The sequence below is a fragment of the Equus caballus genome, chromosome 13 (assembly GCF_041296265.1).
Source record: "Equus caballus isolate H_3958 breed thoroughbred chromosome 13, TB-T2T, whole genome shotgun sequence".
Taxonomy (NCBI): Eukaryota; Metazoa; Chordata; class Mammalia; order Perissodactyla; family Equidae; genus Equus; species Equus caballus.
In genome coordinates this window covers 1,396,077-1,422,128 of record NC_091696.1, presented here as the reverse complement: position 1 = coordinate 1,422,128, position 26,052 = coordinate 1,396,077, and the positions used below count along the sequence as shown (strand labels likewise).

Here is a 26,052-nt window from a genome sequence, read left to right as displayed (position 1 = left end):
GAGTGGGCAGTCTGGGCTCGTGCAGTCACCTTCCACGTGGCTGCCGGGGAGACTTTCCAGAGCGAGGCTGGTGACACCGGCCCTTTGCTCCAACACCTTAGGCCCCCGCGCTTCAGGGCGACACCGCCCCGCCGGCCCCCGGTTCCCAGCACCGTCTCCAGGCAGCTGCATCTGGTGGCTCCCTCCCCTCTCTATCCCCAATCACCCACCCGAGGGCACTCGGGCTTGGTAAAATCAGCCGGCTTCTTTCCTCTGTTCTCTGGGACGTAGATTCTGGACATGGCTGTGCTTTGAAGGCTGTCGTCCTGGCGCCTTCTTCAGAACAGATCTCTATCTGGCTCCTGCCCCTACTCTGTGTGCTGGTCAAGTTGGGTTGGTGATTTGTTATTTGCCAGGAAATCATCCATTTCCTCCAAGTTTTCCGATTAACTCTCTCATCCTGGAGCACTCTGAACATAGTCCCCTCCGTGCTCGTCATCTTCCCTGGCTGTGGAGGGAGTGGTGGCAGCAGCTGGCACTTAGGGCCTCTCACATTTACGAGGTAGGCACTGGGAAACCAGGGTCCCAGCCCATGCTCTGCCCACCCGCGGGTGGTGGGGTCGGGGTATGGCCCGCGGGGTGCCTGCGTCTGCGCGTTAGGCACCTCGTAGAAGGTCGTCCTCTGTGCCCTCTGCTGACCCTGCTGGCCAAGGAGTGTCTTACTCAGGGACACAGGCAGGAGTCACCCTGGAGTTGCCGGGGGTCTGTCCCGGCCCTGGGGAGGAGAGAGAAGGTCACTGTCCGTAGACGTTCCAGAGCAGGTGAGCGGTGTTGACAAGGACCAAGGTGTCTTTGGACAGAAGACTGAAGCACACATGACATCACCTTTGCCCGTCATCTTTAAATGCCATCTCCACCCTCGCCATCTTGCCGAGATTCCGCATCAATGGATGTCGGATGAGCATTGCCTGCGTCTTCGTGTTTTCCCAGAGACAAATTGTCCTTAAAGAGCAAGTATTATTTGATATCACAAAATAAATATGAGCAGTTGGCCATCCCACGGGGGCCTAGGCCAGTGTCCTGCAGGTGACCTGGGCTGCCACCATGGGGACACCCATCCCCGGGGTGCTGTGGACAGCAAGGTTACCGCCGAGGCCCTGGGCTTGTCCTCGGCCCAGCATTAAGTGAGCTCTTCCTCCTCCCCGGGACCCGGCCATCCGCTGCCTCCCCCGTTCCTGGGGTGCACAGCCTGTTGCGGGAGCACGGCAGGACATGCGACACCTGGTGCAGCCTGTGCTCCCCTCATCTCCTGCCCCTGGTGGGCCTGGGCACAGGGCGACCTCCCTGTCCCGTGAGAGAAGCTGCCGCCAAGGCCCAGCCCTGCCCCTTGGTCTCAGCCTCGGTCTTGGAGCAGCCGGGGTGTGGGGGCTGAGCGTGTGTACACGTGGAATGTGTGTGGCCAACGTGGGGGCTTGGCCCAGGGTCCTGCTCGGCCTGCACCGTGGCCATGGGGCCTGTGGACCCAGGTTTCTGGAGTTCATAGTAGCTGGAAACTCCCAGTTTTCATGTTAAATTTCCTGATTTTAAAACATTGGCTCTTATCTGTAAATAACACTGGATCAAACAAAACATGTGAAGTGAGGGTTGGCCCACAAGCCCCAGTCCGAGGTCCCCGGCTGGCTGTTGGCACCTGCCATGCGTGTAGACAGCCCACGCACCTTGGCTGGCCCGGTCAGGTGGGACCCTGTTGCTGGCGGGCCCGGGCTGATCAGCCAGGCCCTGACCACCTGCTTGTCAGGTCTGGTGGTTCAGTACCCTGAGCCTGACGTTGGCTTGGCTCCTGCAGGTGTGAGGAATGGCAAGGGAGGGCCGGTGCCATCTGCTCACGTGGTCGAGAGGGTGACACGGGCTGTGCCTGGAGCATCTAGCACAGGGCCGGCCCGCGGGAGCCTGGCTCCAGCCCATCCCACCCCTGCCGGCATCTTCCAGGTCCCCGCACCTGCTCATAATGAGCAGCTGCTCCAAGAAGAGCCCCCACAGGGGACTAAAACCCAGTGTTGTGGGAGCTCACGCCTTTAGAAAGGCCAGTCAGTGTCTGGTGAAGCCGATCGGCCCTGGCAGTTGGGAGACAAACAGCTGCCTGAGGCAGAGGGAGAGCACAGGTCACAGAGACCCCGGGATGCCCCCCGCTTGGCAGGTGTCATGCCGGACCCAGAGCCTGGCTGCTGGCACGGGACAGAGCCAGGGCGGGGAGGGGGTGCCGCGGCTGGGCCCCCAAGCACCGGCGCTGGAATGGCTCACCGATTCATCCCTGTGAATGTTGATCGAGTCCGCGTCCTGTCCTGGGCAGCAGGCACACAGAGGGGATAAATGCGGCCCCCTCCATCCTTTTCAGAGGGAGAAACCAAGGCTCTGAAGGGCAGTGACTCTCCCAGATCTGCAGCTGGGCCGTGCCTCAGGGGAGATGGGTTGATGGCAGCTGCTGGGCGGAGCTGAGCGCGGTCCCTGGCGGGGGCACTTGACAGCCCCCTGGAGCTTTTCCAGCTGTGCGTGGCCCAGGGCAGCCCCTTCTGCGCGTGGAGTCACGCAGGACAGATGACAATTAAAGGTCTCCTGCCCTTGGTGGGTGGAGGTGCCCAGCTCCCGAATCTTCGTGAACTACCAGCTCGGTAGGATTGTCCTGAGCCGCTGCACGCCCCTCATCCTGACCCCAGACGCTGCCAGCACTGCCAGCCGATGCCTGGTTTGCTGCTCCGTAAGAGTGTGTCCTGAAAGGGAACCGGTGCTGACTCAATGGAGAAGGACAGGCGAGTTGGGGAAGATATTGGTCTTCACACACCCCAGAAGGAAGAGCAATTTCCCTCTTCCAGGACGGGGAGGGACAGTAGAGTCCTTTAAAAAGTCGTTTCCGAAATTAAATCACAAAAGATGCGTGCCAGGTGTGAGGAGATGATTTGTATTCCATTCTTGGGGCCCAGGAGCAAATCAGCTGCAGAAGATGTTGTGAAATTTCTTCTTTAAATGAATGTGGTCGGTGAAAATGCATTGCCATCAGCAGGACATGAAACGTCCTATTGCAAGGTGAAGAAAGGCCCGTGATGTAATTCAGGCCGCCTGAGACGGGTCTGAAAGCAAGTGGCGGCTCATTCAGGTTGAGGTGCTGATGAGATGGAAAATGCACTTCACACATTTTGCACACGCAAATTGCATCAGTCGGAGTATTTTTTGTGAAGAATGAGGCACTTCCTTTCGCTTTATTGTCTGATGGCGGGACGTGGGGGCAGAGCAGCAGCCTGCCGGGGCACTCGGCCGACCCCGATGCCCGCTCGCAGAGCGAGAGGCGCTTCGCTCAGGTCTGTTGCGTGATGCCAGGGCACACAGCGTCCTTGCTGAGGGCCCGCGGGTGTGGCTGGGGGGCTCGTTCCTTGTCCGAGGGCAGAGCCCTGCTTCAGATGACCTCCCAGATCCCGGCGGTCACTTCCTGGCCCTGCATCCTCTTCGTGCTCTGGACACTGTGTTGGTTCCAGTTCGCCCTTCGGTTCTGAGCAGCCCCTTCTGCTCGAGTCCACCTTGGGTGCGAGTGACTTGTCTAAAGGGCGCCCTCGGGCTTGGGTGGCTTTGGTGTCATCCACCCTGGCAGTGAGACCCCATCCAGTGAGGGCAAAGCGCATGCCCACGCTGGCTGTGCTTTGACTTTCCCGCAGCGTTGCCAGTCTTTGCGGAGCTGGAGACAGGGAGACAGAGCTGTGCAAGCCATACAGGCTCAGGGCTGTCACCGAGGGACACCTAGGGCTGCCGTGGCCGGGGGCTGTACTACCAGCAAGGGGAAGGGGCCCCCGGGAGAAAGGGCAGCAGAGGACAGGCCTGGCGTCAGGAAGGCTCTAGAGTGCGTGGCGCCTTCCAGTCTGCAGAGGACAGAGAGCCTGCCACCCCCTCCCGTATGTCCACGCTCCTGCTGTCCCCTCCCGTCCTTCCCCACTCCCACGGCCCCTCCCCTCTGTCCACGCTCCTGCTGTCCCCTCCCGTCCTTCCCCACTCCCACGGCCCCTCCCTTCTGTCCACGCTCCTGCTGTCCCCTCCCGTCCTTCCCCACTCCCACGGTCCCTCCCTTCTGTCCATGCTCCTGCTGTCCCCTCCCCTCTGTCCCCGCTCCCACGGCCCCTCCCCTCTGTCCATGCTCCTGCTGTCCCCTCCCTTCCGTCCCCGCTCCCACGGCCCCTCCCGTCTGTCCATGCTCCTGCTGTCCCCTCCCGTCCTTCCCCGCTCCCACGGCCCCTCCCCTCTGTCCATGCTCCTGCTGTCCCCTCCCGTCCTTCCCCACTCCCACGGCCCCTCCCTTCTGTCCACGCTCCTGCTGTCCCCTCCCGTCCTTCCCCACTCCCACGGTCCCTCCCGTCTGTCCATGCTCCTGCTGTCCCCTCCCCTCTGTCCCCGCTCCCACGGCCCCTCCCCTCTGTCCATGCTCCTGCTGTCCCCTCCCTTCCGTCCCCGCTCCCACGGCCCCTCCCGTCTGTCCATGCTCCTGCTGTCCCCTCCCGTCCTTCCCCGCTCCCACGGCCCCTCCCCTCTGTCCATGCTCCTGCTGTCCCCTCCCCTCTGTCCCCGCTCCCACGGCCCCTCCCCTCTGTCCATGCTCCTGCTGTCCCCTCCCCTCTGTCCCCGCTCCCACGGCCCCTCCCCTCTGTCCATGCTCCTGCTGTCCCCTCCCTTCCGTCCCCGCTCCCACGGCCCCTCCCGTCTGTCCATGCTCCTGCTGTCCCGTCCCGTCCTTCCCCGCTCCCACGGCCCCTCCCGTCTGTCCATGCTCCTGCTGTCCCCTCCCGTCCTTCCCCACTCCCACGGCCCCTCCCCTCTGCCCACGCTCCCATGGTGCAGTCACCGTGCAGGCCCCTCCGACAGTTCCGGACAGTGATGCCTTAGAACAAGCACCCGGAGTGTGCCCGGTGCAAGGCGCGCTGCCTGCCTGTCTCTCCTATAGGGAGGCTCAGTGGGTTTGCATGTCTCCATGGTCATGCCGCCCATCCTGGTGCTGGCTGAGGGCTCCTCCCAAACCTTGGGGAGAGCGGGGCAGGGTGTCCAGCCTGGTTCTGCACATCTCCCCGAGACAGCAGAAGACTCTCCTGGGGCCTGGAGGCTGGCAAAGCCCCCATGCATTTCCTGGCTCAGGGGTCCCTGGGAGCTTGAGGACAGAGAGGCAGAGGGCAGGCCCAGCTCCTCGTCTCCTGGTCGCCATGAGCCAGAGAGTTAAGCAGGCTCAGCGGGGTTCCGGTTGTTGACTTCACAGCACAGCGTGGTGACAGCTAGAGGAGTTGGCAGGGGCCGTCTCGTTGGCCAGGGCCGCGGCCGTCTACCTCTCCCGCGTTGGGATTCCGGGCATGGCCTGTGCAGCGTCCAGTTGCACTTTGGAGCACGAGTCCCGGCCTTGGTGTCGGAAAAGCTCCAGACAGACTGGGAGGAAACAGGGGCCTCCCAACCCTGAGTCCAGCTCGCTGTGCCCAGGCAGTGGCAGCCGGCCAGCAGGTCCCCATGAGGGGTCACTGGGGAGGGGGCCCCGTGCTGTGCTCTTTCCTCGTGGTCACCCCCTGAGGCCCAGCTGGACAGTGGCCCTAGCAGCAGCAGCAGCCTGTGTCCCTCCCGTGCCCTGCGCCCACTGAGCGAGACGAGCCCTGGGCATCACTGCGGCCGCTCCCCTCCCCCGTCGTCCAGCCCCGTGGGCTCGGTGCAGGTGACAGTGACCATCGCTCTCTGCCTGCTCAGGCTCACTGGCTGTGCATGCCGGCAGTTGCCCATGGGGCAGTGGTCTTCCCCTGCTCAGAGGAGGGGCTGCAGGGCGCGGAGGCTCCATCTGAGCCCAGAGCCAGCATCCTGCCCTGCAGGTACGCGTCTCCCAAGAAGCCCACACGGGAGGATGGGCCAGACCTGTGGACCCTCTTTGCACAGTGCCCAGCGCGTGCTGAGCTGCACCAGGGTATCCGGGCGCAGCCCTGGAGAAGAGGGGTGAGGCCCTGGCCTCCTGTGTCACCCGGACCCGCCTTGTGCCTCAGGGGAAGGTAAATGTTAAGGGAGATGTTGGCCCCCAGCCAGACCAGAGCCCCCAACGTAGCGAGAAGGTCCCCATCCCACCTGAGTTCCAGCTCCCTGCCCGCCCCTGCGGCCTCCATCCCCACGGGCTCCGCTCCCCTGCCCCTGGGCCACCTGCCCACCCGAGGGGCCTTGTGAAAACCCTTTCTTCTCAAGGTCTGTCTGTTGGGTGCCCGCCCGGTCTCCTGCTGGGCTCCCTCCCAATGTCCAGCCGGACCACTGACCGAGCGCCAGACTGGGGCTTGAGCTATCCTGTCCTGGGGCCGCCTGCAGTCATGGAGGGCCTGTGAGGAGGTGTGTGCACTCATTTCACCCAGGATTTCAGACGGCTTGGACGGCTGGCTCTGCGTCAGCTCCACAACAGGCCATGAACTTGAGCGGAACCAGTGTGGGTGAGGCCGGGCCACACCGGCTAAGATGCGTCGAAATCACTGGCTGTCTTTAATGGCCGTTTCAATCACAGTGAGGTTGCGCACACTTGCATGAATGTTCCAGAAGTAGGTTCTGCGCCGCTGCCCAGCGCCTCTCTCCCTTTGGTGGGTGTGGTCGGTCTCCTTGCAGAAACCAAACTTCCCAAGTGTCCTTCTCACTGTGGCAGCAGCATGGGGTGCCTGAAATGGGCAGAAACGCGGAGGCTGGAGTGGGTTTTCATGTCCTGAAGTCGGCTTCGTAGGCCTGGCCTACTCCCCGTGGGAGACGGCTCAGCAGCCCTCATGGTTCCCCTGCGGGGCGGCGCTTCCTGAAACAGGGTCTCGCCGGCCTTCTCTCGCGGCAGACCAGTCTGACAAAACCCGCCGCTTCAGAAACGAGTCTGGAGCCCAGGTCCCGCCTCCATCTTTGTTTCTGACTCCCTCGTGTTAGGAAAAAACCCAGGAGGAACCGTGCACTTTGGCAATGAGATGTTGTAATTGCATCTTAAAATAGAATTGCAATGAGGAGCATTAAACCTTGCCTAACCAGTCGTGTTTAAGGAGGCCCCAGCACAGTCGGGGGCGGGCGGGCTGATGGCGCCCACTCATCGAGCCAGGGCCCCGGGTGACGCTTAAGGCCAGGCCATTCCGGGTTCGGCCCGCTGTGCAGGGCGGGCTTGGCCTGGGTCTGGAAACGAGGGGAGGTGCGACTCTGTCCGGTTGGTTTATCAGCCATTGAAGAGCCTCTGGATTCTACCAGGAGGACAAAGAGACCATGAGGCACCATCCTGCGGCCTTCAGAGTGAAGCCAGCAGCCCAGAGGGGAGCTGGCTGCAAAGGGTCCTGAAGGGTGTTATTCTGTCCGGCGCTGGTGGAAAATGACCAGATCCTGCTCTTCCAGCCACTCTCCCTTCTAGGAGGTTCCCCGGGGCCTCTGCGTTCTCTCCAGGAGCACAGTGATGGGGAAGCCCAGGTACCGTGTCGTCTTGCAGACCTGCCAGTGAGCTGTGCTGGAGCCCAGCCTCCGGCTTAGGCCTCAGCCACACTCGTTCTCCCTGAGTCGGCTTTCACACTCAGCCACAGGGAGAGCGAAGGTACACAGGCCTGCAACATTCAGACACCCTGCTCGGCCCTGCAGCGGCCCGACTCCAGCCCCTCTTTGCAGGGAGTGGGGGGAGAAAGAGGAGGAGGGCGGGGAGGGACAGAGCAGAGCTCACAGCTGCGAGCAGGAGATGCTCAGGGAAAGTCTGCATGAGCAGCTGGTCTCAGGGACCCATGGGAGAGGGAGACCCTCAGAGGGGGCGGGTGTGTCCCGGGCGGGGGCCCAGCCCTCCTGGGGCTCCAGGAGATGGTTGGCTGTGGAACAGGCCCCCGAACACGGAGACTCAGGAGTCTTGGGTGGAACGTCCAAGTTCTGTTCTTCTCCCACCGTCAGGGGCCTACAATTTGGCTCCTGGGTGGAGAGCAGAGCCCACGCCCTGAGCCAGGATGGCCGAGGGCTGGAATCCTGCCCGAATCCACCTCAGGCCTCCCCGGCTGGATGGAACCCTGGGAACGGCTGGGTCTCCGGAGGGGCCACCGGGAGCCCTGATGGGAAGGGCCGTGTGCGAATGTGAGACCTGTTGCTGCTTCCTCTCTTGCTTAATTACCGGCATGGCAGTTGCAGAGTTGGAATGCAGTTTAAAAAGCCTTTGTGAGTAATTAGTGTCAAAAACACAAGATCTACAAAGCCATAAACTCACAGCTTGGTGATATTACCAAGTACTAATTAAAAAAGAAAAAAGAAAATTCCCTTTCATGATCAGATTTTCAGCCCTGCCAAAGATGAAAAACAAGGCAATTTGCAGATGATACCAACGCCAAGGTGATGAGTCGGGTGGTCGGCGCAAAGATGGTGGCAGAGACGCAAGGGCTGGGCGCCATGGGGACGCCATCGGGCCTGGCACCCTGTGACCTCAGCCAGGCACACCTGTGGGTCGCAGCTGGAACGGAGAACCCCAAGTCAGGTGGGGTGAACTCCACAGGGGCTGTCACAGGCCAGACAAAGGGGGCGTCTCCCCACAGGAGGGGGTGGTACCCCGGAGCCCTGCACGAAGCAGTGTTCCCTCTTCCTGGCCCGAGGCCTCTGAGCTACACTGACTGCTGGACCCCAGCAGCGGGCACTCGAGTCCCTGTGAACCTGGGCTCCTGACACGCTCCCTGGTCTGGACTGCCTCCTCGGAAGAGCCCCTCACGGGTGCCCGGGGGCCGTGAGGCCGGCACAAGGCTGAGCCAGCTTATTTGCGTCTTTTGACCCCGGCCTGTTGGACGGACTGAGAACTAGACGGAATCAAGCCACCGCTGGAGCCGCTGGCCTGGAAACTTGGGAGAGGAATGGACTCACCCCCAAGAGGGAGACAGCGTTCGTCTTCCAACCAGGACAGTGGGGGCCGCGCCGGTCACCACGTGCACAAGCAGGCATCTCCTGGATGTGCCGGTCCTCTGCCCACCACCCCCGTCCACCTTGGTCAAAAGCAGCAGCAGACTCAGCTGAGAGCGGCAAGGCCCAGACCAGAGCGTGTCTGGCTGCTCTTCACAGCAGAGTGACTGTGGGGCTGGAACTTTCTGGAAGTCTCAGTCAGTCCCATGGGTGTTTTTAACTCAGAGCCAGCAAATGCGCCTGGCCAGCAGCAGCACTCCAGCAGCTTCTGCAGCAGGTGGGCACCCAGACCACTGGTCACATCCCGGCTGCCACCTGTGAGGTGCGGCCCCTGCAGGAATGGCCCTGTAGCGTCCACCCCCACCCGTCAGAGCTGCCTGGCCTGGCCACTGGCTGGGGGAGGCTGCAGCCCAGGCCAGAGATGTGAATGTGGACAGTACGGGCCATTCTGCAAACACGCCAGGAATGCCCGGCCCGCTAGCCCACCCTGTCTGGCCCCCACACCCTGCAGACTGCCCGCCCCTTATAGTAGGGCCCAGGTCTCAGCCGTCTGGACCACGGGTCTGGTGCAGGACCTGGAGTCGGCCTCCGGTGGCAGTGGCAAGGGAGGCGCTGGGGGCCAAGCAGGGAGAGACTTGCTCCCTCTCCCGCTCAGCTTGCTCGGTTGGTGGAAGAAGATGCTTAGCTGCGGCTCTTGCAGCGTAGATTTACGATGCTGCTGCCGACAGAAGCAGACACGTGCACAACCCCATGTGAAACTGTCGGAGCGTCTCCCACATGTCACCCGAGCGCAGAGGAGCGGGGCAGCTCCATGGAGGTGGCATGGGCTGGGCTCACAGGGCGAGCATGAGTCTCTCAGGCTGGGAGGCGGGGGGGCATCTCCAGCAGCAGGACCCTGTGTGCAGACATTCAGGGCATGAGTGTGCCCGGCCGGCTGGGAGGGTGAGCAGCCGAGCCAGGAGAGCAAGACCCTGGCGGAGAAGCTGGGGCGGGAGGGCGGACCGGTCCATCTGTACGCCAGGACCGCACTCTCTACCTCGGTCCTCAGATCAGATAGCGTTAGCCACCAGTTTCGCTGTTCCTCGAAGTTGTCTGTGGGTATTCTGGGTTCTTCGCATTTCCATATTAATTTTAGACTCAGCTTGTCGACTTCTATGTTAGAAGCCTGCTAGGATCAGTCAGGATTACATTGAACCCATGGATCATTTAGGGGAGAATTGCCATCTTAACAGTGCTGAGTCCTCCAACCCGTGAGCAATTTCTCTTGGCAGCATCTTCTCGTTTCTGGTGCACAGGTGTCTCGCATCTTTTGTCAGGTTTATCCATATTTCATATTTTGATGCTATTATAAAAGACTTTTTTTATTTTAATTTCTCTTTGTTGCTAGTATGTAAGAACAGTTGGTTTTGTGTGTTGATCTCTTACTGTTCAGTCTTGCTCACCTCATGTATTAGTTCCAGTCGCTCTTTAATATATCCTATTGGATTTTCTGCATGGACAGTGATGTCTGTGAGGAAAGACCACGTACTTCTACCTATCCAAACAGGAGGCCTTTCTTTCTTCTTCTTGCCTTATTTCCCTCGCTAGGACCTCAGAACGACGTTGACTGGAAGGAGTGCCAGTGGACATCCTTGTCCTGTTTCTGATCTGAGGGGGAGCGTCAGTCTTGACCCATGGAGTGTGTTGTGAGCTGTGAGCTGTTTGTAGATTCGCTTTATCGGGCTGAGGAAATAGTCTTCCAGTGCTGGTTTGCTGAGGATGTTTTTGTGGAATGCATGTTGGGTTTGGTCAGATGCTCTTTCTGTATCTATTGAGATGATCATATGGTTTCTCCTCTTGGTTAACATGTTGAATTACTTTGATTGATGTCCTAGCGCTGAACCAGCCTTGCATTCCTGGGCCAGACCCCATTTGGTCATCATGTATTTGCCTTTTTATGTGTTATTGAACGTACATTGCTTACCATTTTGTTTAGAATTTTTACTTCTATGTTCCTGAAGCTTTTAGGTCTGTAGTTTTTGTTTTTGACTTTTTTCCTAGTGATGTTATTGTTTGGTTTGGGTGCCAGAGTATTGCTGGTCTCATAGGATGAGTTGGGAAGTGTTCCTGCTCTTCCTTTTTCTTGAAGAGTTTGAGCTGATATTATTTCTTCCTGAAATGTTTGATAGAATTCACCAGGAAAGCCTTCTAGCCTTGGAGATGTCCTTGTGAGAAGGTTTTCACTACAAATTCAATTTCTTTAATAGATTCAGCGCTATTCAGGTTCTCTTTCTTTTGTGATGAGCTTTGGTAGTTTGTGTCTTTGAAAGAATTTGTCCCTTTTGTCTGAGTTGTCAGATTTATTGCATAAATTTGTTTATAATGTTCCCTCCTTGTTCTTTTAACGTCTGTAGAATTTGTAACGCTGTGTTACCTCCCTCATTCCTGATGCTAGTAATTTGTATCTTCTCTCTTTTATTTGTGATCAGTCTGGCCAGAGGTTTATGAGTTTTATTAATCTTCTAAAAGAAACTGCTCTTGGCTTTATTTATTTTTCCTATTGCTTTTCTGTTTCCTATTTCTGCTTTGATCTTTGTTTTCTTTCTTCTGCTTGCTTTGGGTCTAATTTTCCCTTTTTATTTTAGTTTCTTAAGGTGGAAGCTGAAATCATTGATTTGAGACCTTTCTTTTATTCTAACGCAGGCATTTAGTGCTAAAAATTTTCCAATAACTTCTTCTTTAGTGGCATTCCACAAATTCGGATACTTTGTTTTTATCTTTATTCAATTAAAATTACTAATTTCCCTTTTTATTTCTTCTTTGACCCATCTGTTATTTATAAATATGTTATTTGGTTTCCAAATATTTTGAAGTTTTCCAGATATCTTTCTGTTATTAGTTTCTGAGTTAATTTCATTGTGGTCAGAGAACATGCTTTGTATGACGTGAATCCTTTTAAATTTATTTTAAGGTCCTGAACGCTGTCTGTCTAGGTAGATGTACTTTAAAATAATGTGTATTCTGCTAGAGTGTGCCGTAAATGTCAATTAGGTGAAGTTTTTTGGACAATATTATCAAATGTTCTGTATCGTTGCTGATTTTCTGTCTTCCTTTTCTGTCAATTATAGAGAGAAGGGTATTGAAATCTCTGACTATAATTATGGATTTGTCTATTCCTTCTTGCATTTCTATCGGCTTTTATTTCATTTATAAATTAATTTCTTTATCGTTTTGAAATGACCTTTATTCCTGGTAACAGTCTTTGCTCTGAAGCCCACACCGTCTGATATTGATGTAGCCACCCCAGCTTTTGGCTTCTGTTAGTGCGATATATCTTTTTCATCTTGTGACGTAAGCTGCTTGTGTCTTCAGATTTTAAACGTGTTTCTGACCAGCAGTACATAATTGGGCCTCGCATTTGTATCCAGTCTGACCATCTCGGCCTTTTTCTTAGGGTCTTTGGACCGTTTACATTTAGGTTCATTACTGCTGTGATTAGGTTTGAGCCTATCGTCTCATTATTTGTTTTCTCTTTGTCCTGTCCTTTGTTCCTCTTTCTGCCGTCTTTTGGGTCAATTGAACATATTGTACAGGTTCATACATCTCCTTTTTTGACTTATTGACTGTCGCTCTTTCTTGTTATTTTACAGGTTGCTTTAGGACTCACAGTGTACATCATATCGCGGTCAACTTCCAGCAATGTAACGCACCTCGCGTACAGCGTGATGCTCTGTGCAGACCCCTTACGCTCCTCCCAGCTCCCTCCTTCCTGCCTCAGGCCTCGGCTTCACATACGTTTTATGTGTGTCCATATTACCAACCCCACAATGCGTTGTTATTTTTGTTCACTCAGTTATCTTTCCAAGACATTAAGTAATAGTTAAACTTCTCCTGTGTCTGTAGGTGCAGCCAGCACGTCCTCGTTCACTGAAGGAGTGAGCTCTTCATCCTTTTCGCGGAGGCTCGCGTTTCCATCTTCATTTTCCTTCTGTCTGAAGGGCTTCCTTCAACTCTTCTTGTAGTACCCGTCAGCTGGCAATGAATTCTTTCAGCTCTTGCGTGTCTGAAGAAGTCTTCATTTTTTGAAGATGTCTTCACTGGATATAGAATTCTCAGTTGACTGGTTTTGGTTTTCTGTTGTTTTCAGTATTTTGTAGATGCCGTTCCACTGTCCCCTGGCTTCCATTGTTTCCAGTGAGAATCTGCTGTCCTCCTCATCTCTGTGGTCGTGTGTCTGTTTTTCTCCGTTTTTAAGATTTTTCTATCATTGGTTTGGAGCAGTTTGATTATGACGTACCTTAGTGTTGTTTTTTTTCATTTTGTGTGTGTGTTTGGGGTCCATTGAACTTCTTGGATCTGCCGGGTTCATTTTCATCCCATTTTGAACGTTTGGGGCCGTTATTTTTTCAAATACTTTTTTTCCTGTCCTCCGGTATTGTCATCTATCACTGAATACCAAATCACCCCCAAACGTGGTTCCTCACGGTTTCTGAAGGTCAGGAGCCTGAGTGCACTCAGCTGGGTCCTCTCCTCTCAGTGGCTCTTGGGCTCCGTCGCCCCAGGTCTGCACTGGGGAAGGACCGGCCCCAGACTCACTTGCGTGGTTGTGGGTGGCACCCAGGGCCTCGTGGGCTGTTGGCCGGAGGCCACCTCCCCTTCCTTGTCACATAGACAGAGCTCTGGGGACCAGAGAGAGCAAGCAGGACGGAAGTCAGTCTGTTGTGACGTGACCTGAGGAGTGACACACCATCGCTTTTGCCTTTTTTTAGAATAAGCCCCGTGCTGTGGGGATTACCCAGTGCGAGTAGCAGGTGCAGGCTCCTTGGAGCCGCTTCAGAAGCTCCTGCCTTGCCGTGTCGGGCCTGCCCTCCAGGGCCCCAAAGGCACGCAGAGGTGTCCTTTGAAGTGTCCCACAGCACTTGTCTTGTCTTGTTTTATTCTTTTCTCCCTTTCATTGTGGATGGTTTCTGTTGCTGTGTTTTCAAGTTCCCTAGTGTTTTTCCCATGACGTCTAATCTGCCGTTAATTCCATCCAGGACACTTTTTTTCTCGTGTTGCAGTTTTCGTCTGTAGAAGTTCAGTTGGCTCTCTCTTATGCCTTTATGTCTCCAACTCTGAACATGTGCAGTGAAACCCTAATAACTGACGTCCTGGCGTCTGCCGATTCTGACGTCGGTGTCAGTTCAGCATCAGTCTCGGTTGCTCCGTTTCGTCTTTGCTGTGAATCGTACGTTCCTGGGTTTCACATGCCTCTCATCTTCAGTGGGTGCCAGACCCCGTGATTTGTCCGGGTTGGGGGCCAGGTGCCTGTTCTCTCACCCGGTTCAGGGTGCCGTGCATCGCTCGGGAGCAGTGCGATCGTTCAGGTCTGCTGGAAGACGTGTGAGCGGGACAAGGGCAGCATGCAGCCAGGGGCCAGTTTTGCAGTTGCTGAGGGAGGCCCTCTCACCTTGTGCCCGTGCCCGTGACGAGGCGGTTTCCTGGTCGGCTGGGGGCAGCACCATCTCCAGCTCTGGCGTCACGCCCTTGGCGGTGTTGCTCTAATCCTGGCGGGCATTTCCTGGTCTCACATGGTTTCTTACACTCGTGTGCTGTCCTCACTGCTCCCAGAAAGTCTCTCAAGGGGGCAGCAGGGCCATCGCAGGGCTGGGTTCCCATTTCTCAGGGACCACCGCCCTTTGCTCCTCCTGTCCCGGGACTGGAAACCACTGCTTCATGTTTTCGCATCTCATTTTTCTGGTTGTTTTGGACGGGTGGGTAAGGCTGTGGTTGTTCCTCCATCTTGGCCGGAAGCCCACCGAGCATTTCGACGTCTGTTGTCTGAGGTGGGAGCACAGACACCGTGTCCCATTTACATCGAGGAAACGCCAGCTCAGAGAGGTGAAGCAATGTGCCCACGGTCACACAGCAAATAGGAGGGCAGCCAGGGGTGGAGCGCAGGACTTCTGGCTCTCAGCTGCTGCCATTCCCCCAGCTCCATCGCTCTTCAGACAGTTCTGTTCCCTGTGAGCTCCTCGGAAAGCCACTGGAAGTCGGTGCGAGGTGCCTGGGTGGGGAGATGAGGAGGAGGCCTCTAGGGTTCCTCTTACTCCCGTCGTTGCTGCCCTCGAGGGCTGCGGGGGAAACGGGCTGCAACCCATTTGGCAGGTGGGACAGCTGAGGCCGAGAGGCAGGCTGGCCCAGGCTCTCCCAGAACACTGGTGCCAGGTCGAGGGACGGGCCGGGCCTCCAGAGCCCTTTCTGGGGCTCTTTGCTCTTGGGTCTTGGCCCCTTGGAGAGAGTGGGGACGAGGGGCCTGCTCTGTGGCAGCCCCAGCCCGGCTCTCGGTGCCCGCCCCACTTGCATTTCTCCCCGCCTGCCTCCTCTCTCTGCCCCGGGTCTCCCGGGGGGCTGTGCTCCCTCCCACGGGCCCTCTCTGCCTGCAGGGAACCTGGAAGGAGGCCTGGGCCAGGAATGGAGAAAGTGGACTGGGCGTGGCCTGTGCCCCTGAGCTGCTGGCCTAGGGTGTCCACCTGATGGGCGAGGCTTGCTGGAAATGACCGCTCGGGTCCTCGCGCCCCACGTGGTCCCTCCCCCCTCCCTCGTGAGGCTGCGGGCACAGCTGCGTGTGGATCTAAAATGGAGCACCCGTAGGAAAGATGGAGAGCTGTATAAATAGAATAATAATAATAATTGTGGGTTTGAGATTGAGCTGCAACTGTTGGGGTGCCTGGCCTTGCCCTCCCCACAAATCAGTCTTGGAAAGGTCACCCCTAGCCGGGGACGGTAAATTCCAAACGCGCTGGTATAATTAGAACGTGCAGTATTTAGGCGTTTTTCTCGGTACAATTGAGCGGGCATAATTGGGTGAGCTATTTTCCCCACGCTGGACATGCTTCTGTTCTTCAGAACTTCACGCCAGGACAGCACTCTCAGCATTCCGTCCGAGTTGTCCTGACCCACTTGCCACCGCGTCCCTCTGCTCGTTCGCTCACACAGCAGTGTCTGCCCGGGCCTCCTTCACGTCCACCTGCGCCAAGCACCCTGGACCCGGAGAAGAATAGCCTTTCCCTGGGTCACCCGCTCACCCGAAGGGATGCCAGTGGTCCTGGACAGAGCCATGCATCAGAGCTGGGGGTGGCGTCAGGAAGGGCCTCGCAGGATGAGGCGGCGTTTGCCCATGGAGAAGGAGGGAGACCAAGCTGTGACGTGGCTGGGTTGATCTGGCAGGCTCAGCAAAGGGCAAGGATGGCCCCGTGGGCCTGGGACAGGGTCTTCAAGGCGGTAGGAGCGCCTGGAGCTGAGGTGAGGAGAGATGCGGCACGTGTGGGCTGTGAAGGCACATCCTAGTGGCTGGCCTGAGGGAGGACCCACAGGCCAACGTTCTTGACGAGCAGACGGGCGGTTTGCACACCCTCTCCCTGCAGAGCGCAGTGGCCCACGCAGCTCTGTGACTTACACCAGCGTGTGCGGCACCACCCACTGCCATGCTGGGTGTGTCCCGTGCAGCCCAGGACCCCTGGGGGCCAGGGAGGAAGCCAGCCAGGTGCCCTGCTGGGCCGACCTCATGCCAGCCCTGGAGGCTGACGGGTGACAGCAGGGCGCCGTGGCGGGCTGTCCCATGAGTGCCAGTGCCAGGTGCAGGACCTCCCCACCACAGCCAGGCCTTGCACCAGCCCCGGGCCCCGTCCAGCGGTGAGGCCCGGACGTGTGCACGTGTCTAGCAGGGACGGTGTGTGCTATCTGCCTGTCCTCAGAGCTGTTCAGCTCTTGTAGATATAGTCTAGATGGAGTGTTTTCTGATTGCGAATATAATGTGCCAGCATAGTAAAAACTCTGAAAAATGCAGAAAACTGTAATGAACCCTCTTTAATCTTAGCTCTCTGAGAAAACCACTGTTACCATTTCGATGTGTTTTTTAGCGGCCTTTTTTCCTCTCTGTGCGCGGGGACGTGTTGTACGTGAGTGTGAGTGAGTGTGTCCGTCCACGGTGCAGACTCGAAGGCGAGGTCCTGACTGACGCTGAGCCGCTCCCCCCGATAGCCTGTGAGCCACGGAAGCGGGTGGAATGGGTCGCGCTCTTGGCCGAGAAGCCCAGATTCCCCTTTGAAGATGGGAGCGCTTTGATTCTCTCGGCCTCATCGAGACAGGAGCTCCTCACGCGGCTCCACGAGCAGGCGTCTGCCTACAACCCGGACCGCACGCCTGGGGCTGCCCTCGGGAGGAGAGGCCCGTGTCCATGGCCGGGCGGGGGCCCGGCTTTGCTAGAAGACCCATCCCCCATGCAACGGGATGGGCCTAAGGCTGGGCTGCTCCCTTCCTAATGGAGGCTGTCTGATGCGGCCGGGGCCAAGGGACAGCCCCCGTTCCCTTTAGACTGAGCAGAGGCTGGTCACCACTGTGTGCATTGCCCTCGAGCCAGGTGCTTTTATGCACCTGACCTCATTAATCTCAGCTATGCCGGTTTACAGGCAAGACCAGAGAGTTTTGTCGGTGTGCCCAGGAACACACAGCTTCTAAGCTAGCTCTGACCATCCTCAGGGCCTGGTCACTGGGGCTGGGGCTGCCCAGGTGGAGGGGTCAGAGAGCAGTCAGGCAGGTAGCCTTTGAGTGTGAAGACGGCCACTTTTCCCCCCAAAGGCCTGTGGCAGGCTGAGTGGTGCCCCTGCAGGCAGGGGCACTGAGCACTCTTGGGGGCCTGGCACATCAGCAGCCCTCTGCGTGCTCACCAGGGTGACAGCCCGCACCCCAGAGCCACCCCCAGCCCCAGTGTCTCGGACCAGGTGACTGGGCAGGCCGGGCTGAGTTGCAGCTGCAGGCTGTGACTGTGCCTCGACCAGCCCCGTCTCCCGTCCCACCCTGAGGCGGTCACAGCAGGACCTTCCCCAGGGCTCCAGGCCCCCTCCTGCCGCAGCCCGAGGCTGGGGAGCAGGCCTTGGAGAGGCTGAGGCAGGAGTGACTGGCTGTGCGGAAAGCAGGGCCGCCGGGAGCTGTGTGCAATTAGGTACGTGTCGCCCACAGATCTGAACATGACACTTTGATGCCGCTGTGAAAACAGCCACCACTCAGCCTGCCACCCCAGGCCTTGCAGCTGCCAGCTCCCCGTCTGGACGCGGGTGAGCTTCCCTCAGGAAAGCCAGCCGAGCAGGAGCAGAGAGCCAGCCTCGGGGCGCCTGGGGCGCGTGGGCGAGGAGACCAGCTGCCTCCTGACTGCAGCCTCCCCGTCCCCAAGTCCCCAGGTCGGGTCTGTCCTGGGAGCGGAGCAGAGACAAGACAGACCAGGGCAGCCCAATGGTGGTCACTGAAGCCCAGGCGCGAATGGGAAGTGGCAGCGGGGGCCAGGGCTGGGAGGGGAGGTGGCCGCACAGCGCCATCGATGTGGCCAGAGCTCGCTGCGCCTCCTGTGGGCCGACGTTCTGGAAGGGAGAGCAGGCGCGGGGCCAGCCTCCCAGACACTGACTTGCAGGCGTCTCGGGGCTGGGGCTGGTCCTCCATCCGCTGCACGGGCTCTTTCTCAGCGCAGACGCTGTTAACTTCGATGATGAGGCCCCGTGCGTCCGTTTATCTTACTTTTTGCTTGTGCTTTTGGTGTCAAGTCTAAGAATTCTTTGCCTAGTCCTCGATCTTGAAATGCTTCTTCCGTGTGTTTTTTTTAAGTTTGATGTTTTATATTTAAGCCCATGGTACATTTTGAGTTAAATGTTGTATAAAGTGTGAGGTTTAAGTCAAAATCATTATTTTTTTCTAACTAGGGACGTCCAGCTGCTCCAGCGCCATCTCTGGAAGAGGCTCCCCCTCCTCCACTGAATGGGTTTCATGCTTTGGTGTTTCTCGCTCGAGGTTCTCTGTTCTGCCGTTGGTCCGTGTGTCGGGCCCCAGCATTGGGACCACGCTGTCTCGACGCAGCGGCCGCGTGTCTGTTCCTGGTCAGCCGGGGGTTCTCGTCCTGAATGGATGTCGGGCTTTGTCTGCTGCTTTTTCTCTCAATTGACGGGGTCATGCGACTTTCCTTCTTTACCCTGTTGATGTGGTGGGAACGTTGATTGGTCCTCAAATATCGAACCAGCCATACATAAGAACAGGTTCCCCTTGGTCACAGTGTGATCGTCTTTTTTACATGTTGCATTTGTTAGTATTTGTTGAGGAATTTTTGCATCTAAGTTCACGAGAGGTGTTGGTCTAGATTTTTCTTTTTCTCTGTGTGTGTGTTCACTGTCTTTATTGATTTTTGAATCAGGTCAATACTGGGCTGCAAGAGTTCCCTCTTTGGTTTTCTGTGTAAAATCGGTGTTAATTCTTGCTTAAATGTTGGGTAAAATTCTCCAGCGAAACCATCGTGGACTGAAGATTTCTCTCTGAGGAGCTTTTTCGTTCCAGGTTCGATGTCTTTATGGCTATAGGACTGTTCAGGTTTTCTGTTTCGTCTTGGCTAAGTTTTGGTGCATGAAGCTTTTCAAGGGATTGCCCAGTTGTCCCAAGCCGTCGAGCTTATGAGCACACAGGGTTTTCTGTAGTGTTTTCTTCTTACCTTTCTAACAGCTTCAGACTCTGGTGCGTTCCGATGTTGGTAACTCCTCTTTCCTCTGTCAGCTTTGCTAGAGGTTGGCGGTGCCGTTGCCGGTCTTCCGTGACTCCCTCCTGTGTCCTGTGTTCGGGTTTGTTCGCTCCTGCCCTGCTCCCGTTGCTCCTTCCTTCTGCGTGCTCTGCGTTCGTTTGCTCTTCCTTCCCTCGTTTCTCGAGGTGGAGCTTGCACAGCTGTGGAGGGGTCTCCCCTGCCTTCTGACATGGGCTTCCGGCCCTGCAGCGTCCCTCTCGCTCTGCCCGGTGCCCCCGCCCCGGCGAGTTCCGTCCTCATTCAGCTCTGTGCGTTCTCCGTCCTCGTCCAGCTCTGTGTGTTCTCCGTCCTCGTCCAGCTCTGTGTGTTCTCCGTCCTCGTCCAGCTCTGTGCGTTCTCCGTCCTCCGGGCCGTCCTCTTCGGCCCCCGGGTTGTTGAGAAGAGTGCTGTTAGATTTCCGCGTTTCACGATTTCCCGGCTGTCGCTCTCACCGAGTTCTGGCTCCCGTGTCCTTCTGACGTGCCCACCTTCTGTCCCCCCAGGCACCCAGGACGCTCCAGGCTCTCCTTTGTCTTCTCTCTCCAGCCCTGGCGTGGCCGCTTCCTCAGGAGCAGTGGGGACATTTAATTCACGCACCACAGGCCCCGTCGCAGACGAGCGGCATTCAGGGCTCCAGTGTCTGAGAGCAGCACTGACCCCCCCCCCCGACTGTGGGATGATCTGTGTGTCCCCTGAACCGCGTTTGGACCAGGATTCAGGCTCTGTGATGCGCAGTGGGTTAGTCTCCGGGTCTTTCCTCCGTGTGTCCCTCATTTCTGGAGTCTTCAGTGCCCTCAGCCACAGGAGCTCCTGACTGGACAGGAGTCCACTCACGCTCTGCCCCTTGCCCTCGAGCCTCACCACCCTGCAGCTGGGGACACGGGGTGGGGAGCCCCAAGGGAGAGAACTGGCCTGTCTCCGCTCTGTGCGGCCTTCCTTGGCCCCGAGCACTTCCCTCCTCAGGGCTCTCACTCTGGAGCATCACCAAGCGCCTGCGGGCACCATCCTGCCAGTGGGGACACTGAGAGGTGGCGGGCGAGACCGCACTGAACAAACCCCTGTCGAGCCGGGCAGCAGGCAGGCACCACAGAGGGGCTGTCCCCCATTGCGTGTCATTGTGGAGTGACCCACAGCCGCAGAGCTGGGACAGGGACCCATGGCCAGCTGAGCCTGAGAGCAGAGCTTTGCCCCGCCCGCAACACCTGGGCACCCCTGCCATCCTCGGACACACACCGTGGCAGCGGGGCCAGCCTCCTAGCTCCGGGCGGGAAGCCTTCCAGGCAGGCAGGCTCTGCTGTCAGGCGGAGGAGGTGGCCCCGAGGCCAGGCCAGGCCAGGCAGGCGGCCACCAGGCAGCGGAGGTCTTCATTACGGCCGAGCATCTCCGTCCCCGCCAGCGTCCGCAGCCCCACCGCTGCCTGTCACTGCCCAGCGCCGGGGGCAGAGGAAGCAGACAGACAGCACAGCTGCCCATAAATATTTCTAGCCACAGCCCACGTGTCTTACTGGGCAGTTTGCTTTTTAAAAAATTGCAACTAATTTTAAGTGAACAGCCCCCAATTAGAGTGATTTACAAGGTACCTGGGGACTGGGTGGTATTTGAGCGTGAGAGCGCGGGGCAGAGATCGATCAGCTGGCGTCATGCAGTGCCACCGTCCTGTAACCCCACCGCTGTGGCCACGTCTGAGGGGGACACGGCCCCTTCAAGGCGAGTGGGACAGCGCGGCCACCAGGAGGCTCCTGGGCCCACGGCACCAAGTCGGGGGAGGGGCTGGGGCCTGCAGGGGTGCACACACTGGGTTCGCCTTGATTTGGGTTGAGATGAGAAAGTGGCACTGGTCACGCTGCCTTCCCACACGCCCCTCTGGTCCCGCCCCTGCCCAGCCCCCAGACTTGGAGGGCATGGCAGCGTCCTGTGGCCTCATTCTGCCACCACTGCCCAGGGCCAGGCGCAGAGTAGGCGCCTTATGAATACTGGGTGGGTGGAGCAGGGGGATCCACACCGGGCTCGTGTTGGTGGGTTAGTTGTGCCTCTTCATCGAGAGCAGCGGCTGTGGAGCCGACAGATTCACAGATTCACGGGCAGGAGGATCAAGACGGGTCGGGGAGCACCCTGAGAAGGGCTGTCCTGAGTCAGAGCCGGCCGAGCACCTCTGGGGGCGGGGAGGCCCGGCTAGAGCAGTGCAGTTTGAAGGGCATGGGCTGGGAGGTAGGAGGACAAGGGTGGGGAGGCCCCACCTGCTGAGCCAGGAGAGCCCTCCAGCCTGGGCTGGGCCCCGCTGTCCCCACCTCCCCTGACAGCTGCAGGAGAAGCAGCTCCTCTGACATTTAGCAGAAGAAATTCCGAATCAAGAGCAGAAGGCAGAGTGAAAGGATTTCCTTGGTAAAAGGTCAGAGTGGTTTCTCTTTCTTTTGTTCAGCAACGGTCTGTGTTGAACCATGACAAGGCTGAGTGTATTAACGGGCAGGGAACACGGCCGCTGCCCCCAGAGGGCTGGGGCCAGCGAGACAGCAGAGGCAGGGACACGCAGCAAATGACACAGGCGGCAGCCCGTGGGGTGTGAGTCTGAAGGCCGCTCAGGGTCGTGGGGCAGAGGGCAGAGGGCAGAGGGCAGCCGATGCAAAGCTGGAACAGGCTCCTGCTGAGATGCACCATCTTATTCCCCGGAGTCCAATGAGCACGTCCGGCCTGGACCCCGAGGGGCTCTGCGTTCCCTCGGCCGTCAGGTGGAGCTGATGCCTCCGGCAGGTGTGGCCTCTCCCCCTCAGGCAGGGCCAGGCGCGAGGCCCACCCAGGTGCAGAATGAGCCATGCACACCGGCAGAGCAAACTGCCGGCACCCAGACCTGGGGACAGCCTCATGGCTCCTGGGGGAGGGGGAGCACCCATCGGGCTGTGGGGCAGAAGGGAGCTTTTTTTAATAAACAGCTCAGTTGAGATGAAATCCACACATCGCACGATTCACACATTAACGTGTACCATTCAGTGCTTTTGGTATATTCAGAGTCCTGCAGCCATCACCACAGTCTAACGTTTAAACATTTCCCTCACCCCACAAAGAAAGCCCGTACCCCGTGGCAGTCACTCCCCCTCTCTCCCTCCCTCAGCCCCACCAGCCCCCAGGCCTGGCAGCCACTCATCTACTCTCTGTCTCCGTGGAGTTGCCTGTCTGGACACTTCACACAGGTGGATTCCTACAAACGTGGTCTTCTGTGCCTGGCTTAGCGTGTTTTCAAGGTTCATCCATGGGGTAGCACGTAGCAGAACTTGACTCCTTTTCAGGGCTGGGCAATATTCCACCGGTGTCTGCACGCATATTGCTTATCCATCCATCCGTCGGTGATTGCTCCCACTTGTTGGCTGTCGTGAATGCTGTTGCTATGAACGTTCACATCCAAGTCTTTGTGGGGACAAAGGGCCTCCACCTGGGGGTGGAATTGCTGGGGCGCATGTGTGGCTTTCCGAGCGACTGCCAGGCTGTTTTCCAAGTGGCTACACCATTTTCCCTCCCACCCACAGTCCCCACACCCTCGCCCCCACTCCTCCTCTGTCCTTGACGGTGGCCGGCCTCGGGGTGTGAGGCTGTGTCTCCCGGGGGTCTGACTTGCGTTTTCCTGAAGACTCGTGGTGCTGAGCATCGCTTCCTGTGCTTATTGGCTATTCGTGTATCTTCTCTGGAGAAATGTCCATTCAGGGGCAGCCCAGTCACTTCCCGCTGCCCTTCCTGCCCTCGGCCCCTCACAGGGTCCCAGTGCCTGCGGGCTGGCAGGGCTTCAGACTGCAGCTCCCTCACTGCACAGAGGGGGAAACTGAGGCCCAGAGGGGCGTTTTCAGTGAGGCCCGCCGAGTGCAGTTAGCTTCCCAGCAGTGCCGCCGCCTGGGAGCCCCCGCATTCTGTGCCGAGGCCGGTGGCCGGGGAGAGACAGGCTTTGTACCTGGACCGCCCTGCGCCGCCCCGGTGACAGCCCTGCCCTCGCAGTGTCTGCACGGACTGGGCAGCGGGTGCAGAGGGCTGCTGGGCGGGGCCCCGGCACGGAGCAGCCCTCTGCCGCGTGTCACCGCCCCGGGCCATTCTGCCCTAGGATGGGGCGGCGGCCCTGGAGCCCCGCGCTGTTGGGGAGCACGTGTGAGTGCTGTGATGCCCAGGATGGCGTGGGGCAAGCTTCCTCAGTCCATCTTCCTCCTGACAGCTGGGTCTGAGGGCGGTGGGGCTGGAGTCCACACCCCGCATCCTGGCTCCTGGACTCCAGAAATGTGGGTGAGACGCCCACCTGCTGGCCCTGACTGGCCATACCCAGGAGGCCCCGGAGATGGCATCGCCTGCTGGGCAATGCCTGGACTTGGGCAGACGGGCCGACATCTCTGGGGTGGGGGTCGGGGACAGGCCCGTGCCCATCTGGCCCCAGCTCTGACAGGCTAAGGGAAGCCTGGGACGCCAGGGCCCATCCTGAGCCGGGCTGCTCCGGAACATCCACAGTCAGCCCTCCTGGTCGCCTGGGCCTCCCGGCTTCTCCCCGTCCTGTTGCTCGAGGGGTGGGGAGGGAGTGGAGACCCTCCCAGAGACCCGCCACCACACTAACCGCGTCCTCCCTGTCTCCTGCCCACCCTGCAGGCCACAGGACCCTCGGGCTCCAAGATGCAGCTGCTGGAGACGGAGTTCTCGCGCACGGTGCAGGAGCTCATCGAGCTGCACCTGCTGCGCCAGGACAGCATCCCGGCCTTCCTCAGCGCCCTCACCCTCGACCTCTTCAGCCGCCAGACCGTGGCCTAGCCTGCAGCCACGGGCCCACCATGGCCATGCCCTTGGCCTCCAGCAGGTCCCCGCCCCACCCAGGCAGCTGTGCCATCCCACCCCTGCCCACCCCCCACCCGGCCCAGCTTCCTCGGCCCACGTCCCACCTCTGCCCAGACAGGGCAGCGTCATGACATGATGGGGCCCCCTGAACCCCGACCCGGTCACCCCCTCAGCAGCCAGCACTCCGCGTGCAGGACCCCTGTGGGCACACCGCTGGCCAGCAGGGGTTAAGCTGCTCAGGGATGCCCCACCCCGTCCCCCTGGATCCCTGAGCTCAGGGCCCACTCTGCAGTCAAGGGCCTGCATCGTCCCCTCCTCCCTCCTCCCCACCCTCCGTCCTGGAAAAGTGGTGTGAGGCTGCTTTTGGGGGTGGCCTAGGGGGCAGTGCTCTGTGGCCCCGCTTCCTGTCCCCTCCCCATGGTGTCCCACCCCCCACGCTGCTGAAACCCGGCTGTGCCCGGAGCCTGGCCAGTGGACCTTATGAAATAAAGTTTCCTCCTTGGCCACCCTGTGTGGCTCGTGTGTGTGTGTCTGAGCCCCAAGCTGACAGGCTCCCTGTGCTGACGCTCAGTCAGGCCCCAGGGCAGCCCCTGGACACCAGGGGGCGGCCCCATACCGTCCAAGCCCGGGAGAGCTCGGGGGACAGTAGGTGGGCAGCCCAGGAGCAGCTGCCCCCGACAGCGGAAGGGAGCAGCCCACCCATCGGAGGGTTAGGGCGTCCCTGGCGTCTGCACACAGAGCCCGCACACAGCTGGCTCTCAGATGGGACACAGGCACCGAGGCCCCGGCCTCAGGTTCCCCACCCACCAAATGGACCACTGACCCTCCTACTCTGTGGCCTCGGGCGCTGGCTCAGAGGCGGCTTTCAGCCCCTCGTGGGCCCTGTGTGGGGAGGGGTCTCCCTAAATCCCGAGCACCCGCAGGAGAGGCTGCTGGTTCCATAGTCACATCCTCTCCTTCATTCGGTGACCTCAGGACCACTGACCTCCCAACTGTGATGCAGGGTTGGGCCTCGGGGTCCCGGGAGCTCACACCTCCCACCAAGGCGCCCAGGGTTGAACCAGGCTTGACAGCCACGTCTCAGGAGAGCCCTCTCCTGGACTACCCGGTCAAGGTTCCTGCAGGCCAGGGTTTGGGGGGCACAGGGATGGGGGCTGCCTTCGTGAGAAGGGGCCCACACCAAGGGTGCAGCCTGCAAGCCCTGAGGGACTTCTGCTTCTGTGCTCATAGCTCCAGGCCTGAGGGAGGGACCAGCCGACGGGCTTAGGGACTCAAGGGGGCCCAGGCTGGTGATCCTGCCCCTTGCACAGGGGGGACAGAGACGGATGGCCTGGCGATGGAGGCTGGGGTGTTGCCTCATTTGCATGCACGGCTCAGCACTCCAGGCCTGTCACCAGTCATGGGGAAAATGAGTCCTGACGTCAGCCGCGCCGTGTGCCTCCATCGCCAGCGCTGGCCCGTGGCCGGCAGCCTCACCGCAGGCGCTGTGATCGCTACGTGCACAGTGAGCTGCTATCTGAGCCCAGCAGAGGGGCGGGAGCCAGCTCAGGGCCCTGCCTCAGTGAGCCAGCTCGGCCGTGCAGCAGGTCCCGAGGCCGTCGCTGGGGGGTGGGGGTGGGGGGTGTACCAGCACTGGGTCCTCCTGCCTCCCACCTTCTCCCAAGAGCCCAGAGTCCTGGGAGAGGGTGGCCAGAATGTGCCATGTGTCACCCCCAGGCTCTGATCCTGGGGGGCGGGGGCTGTGCCCCCCACTGCCCAGCCCCCACCCCCCACCCCAGCAAAGCTGGAGGAGACTCGCCTGTGCATTCCAATCAGGG

General features: G+C 58.9%; 1 protein-coding gene across 16 annotated transcripts in view; it reads left to right on the top strand.

The window, feature by feature from the left end:
* Nucleotides 1-24,741, top strand: part of MAD1L1 (mitotic arrest deficient 1 like 1) — a 420,727-nt gene extending 395,986 nt beyond the window's left edge. For all 16 annotated transcript variants that reach the window (XM_001490482.5, XM_023655119.2, XM_070231369.1 and 13 more), the window contains one exon: nucleotides 24,053-24,741. In XM_001490482.5, coding sequence (XP_001490532.1) covers nucleotides 24,053-24,211 — 159 coding nt within the window. In that variant the 3' untranslated portion in view covers nucleotides 24,212-24,741. The remainder of the gene's footprint in view (nucleotides 1-24,052) is intronic.
* Nucleotides 24,742-26,052: the final 1,311 nt, after the last annotated feature.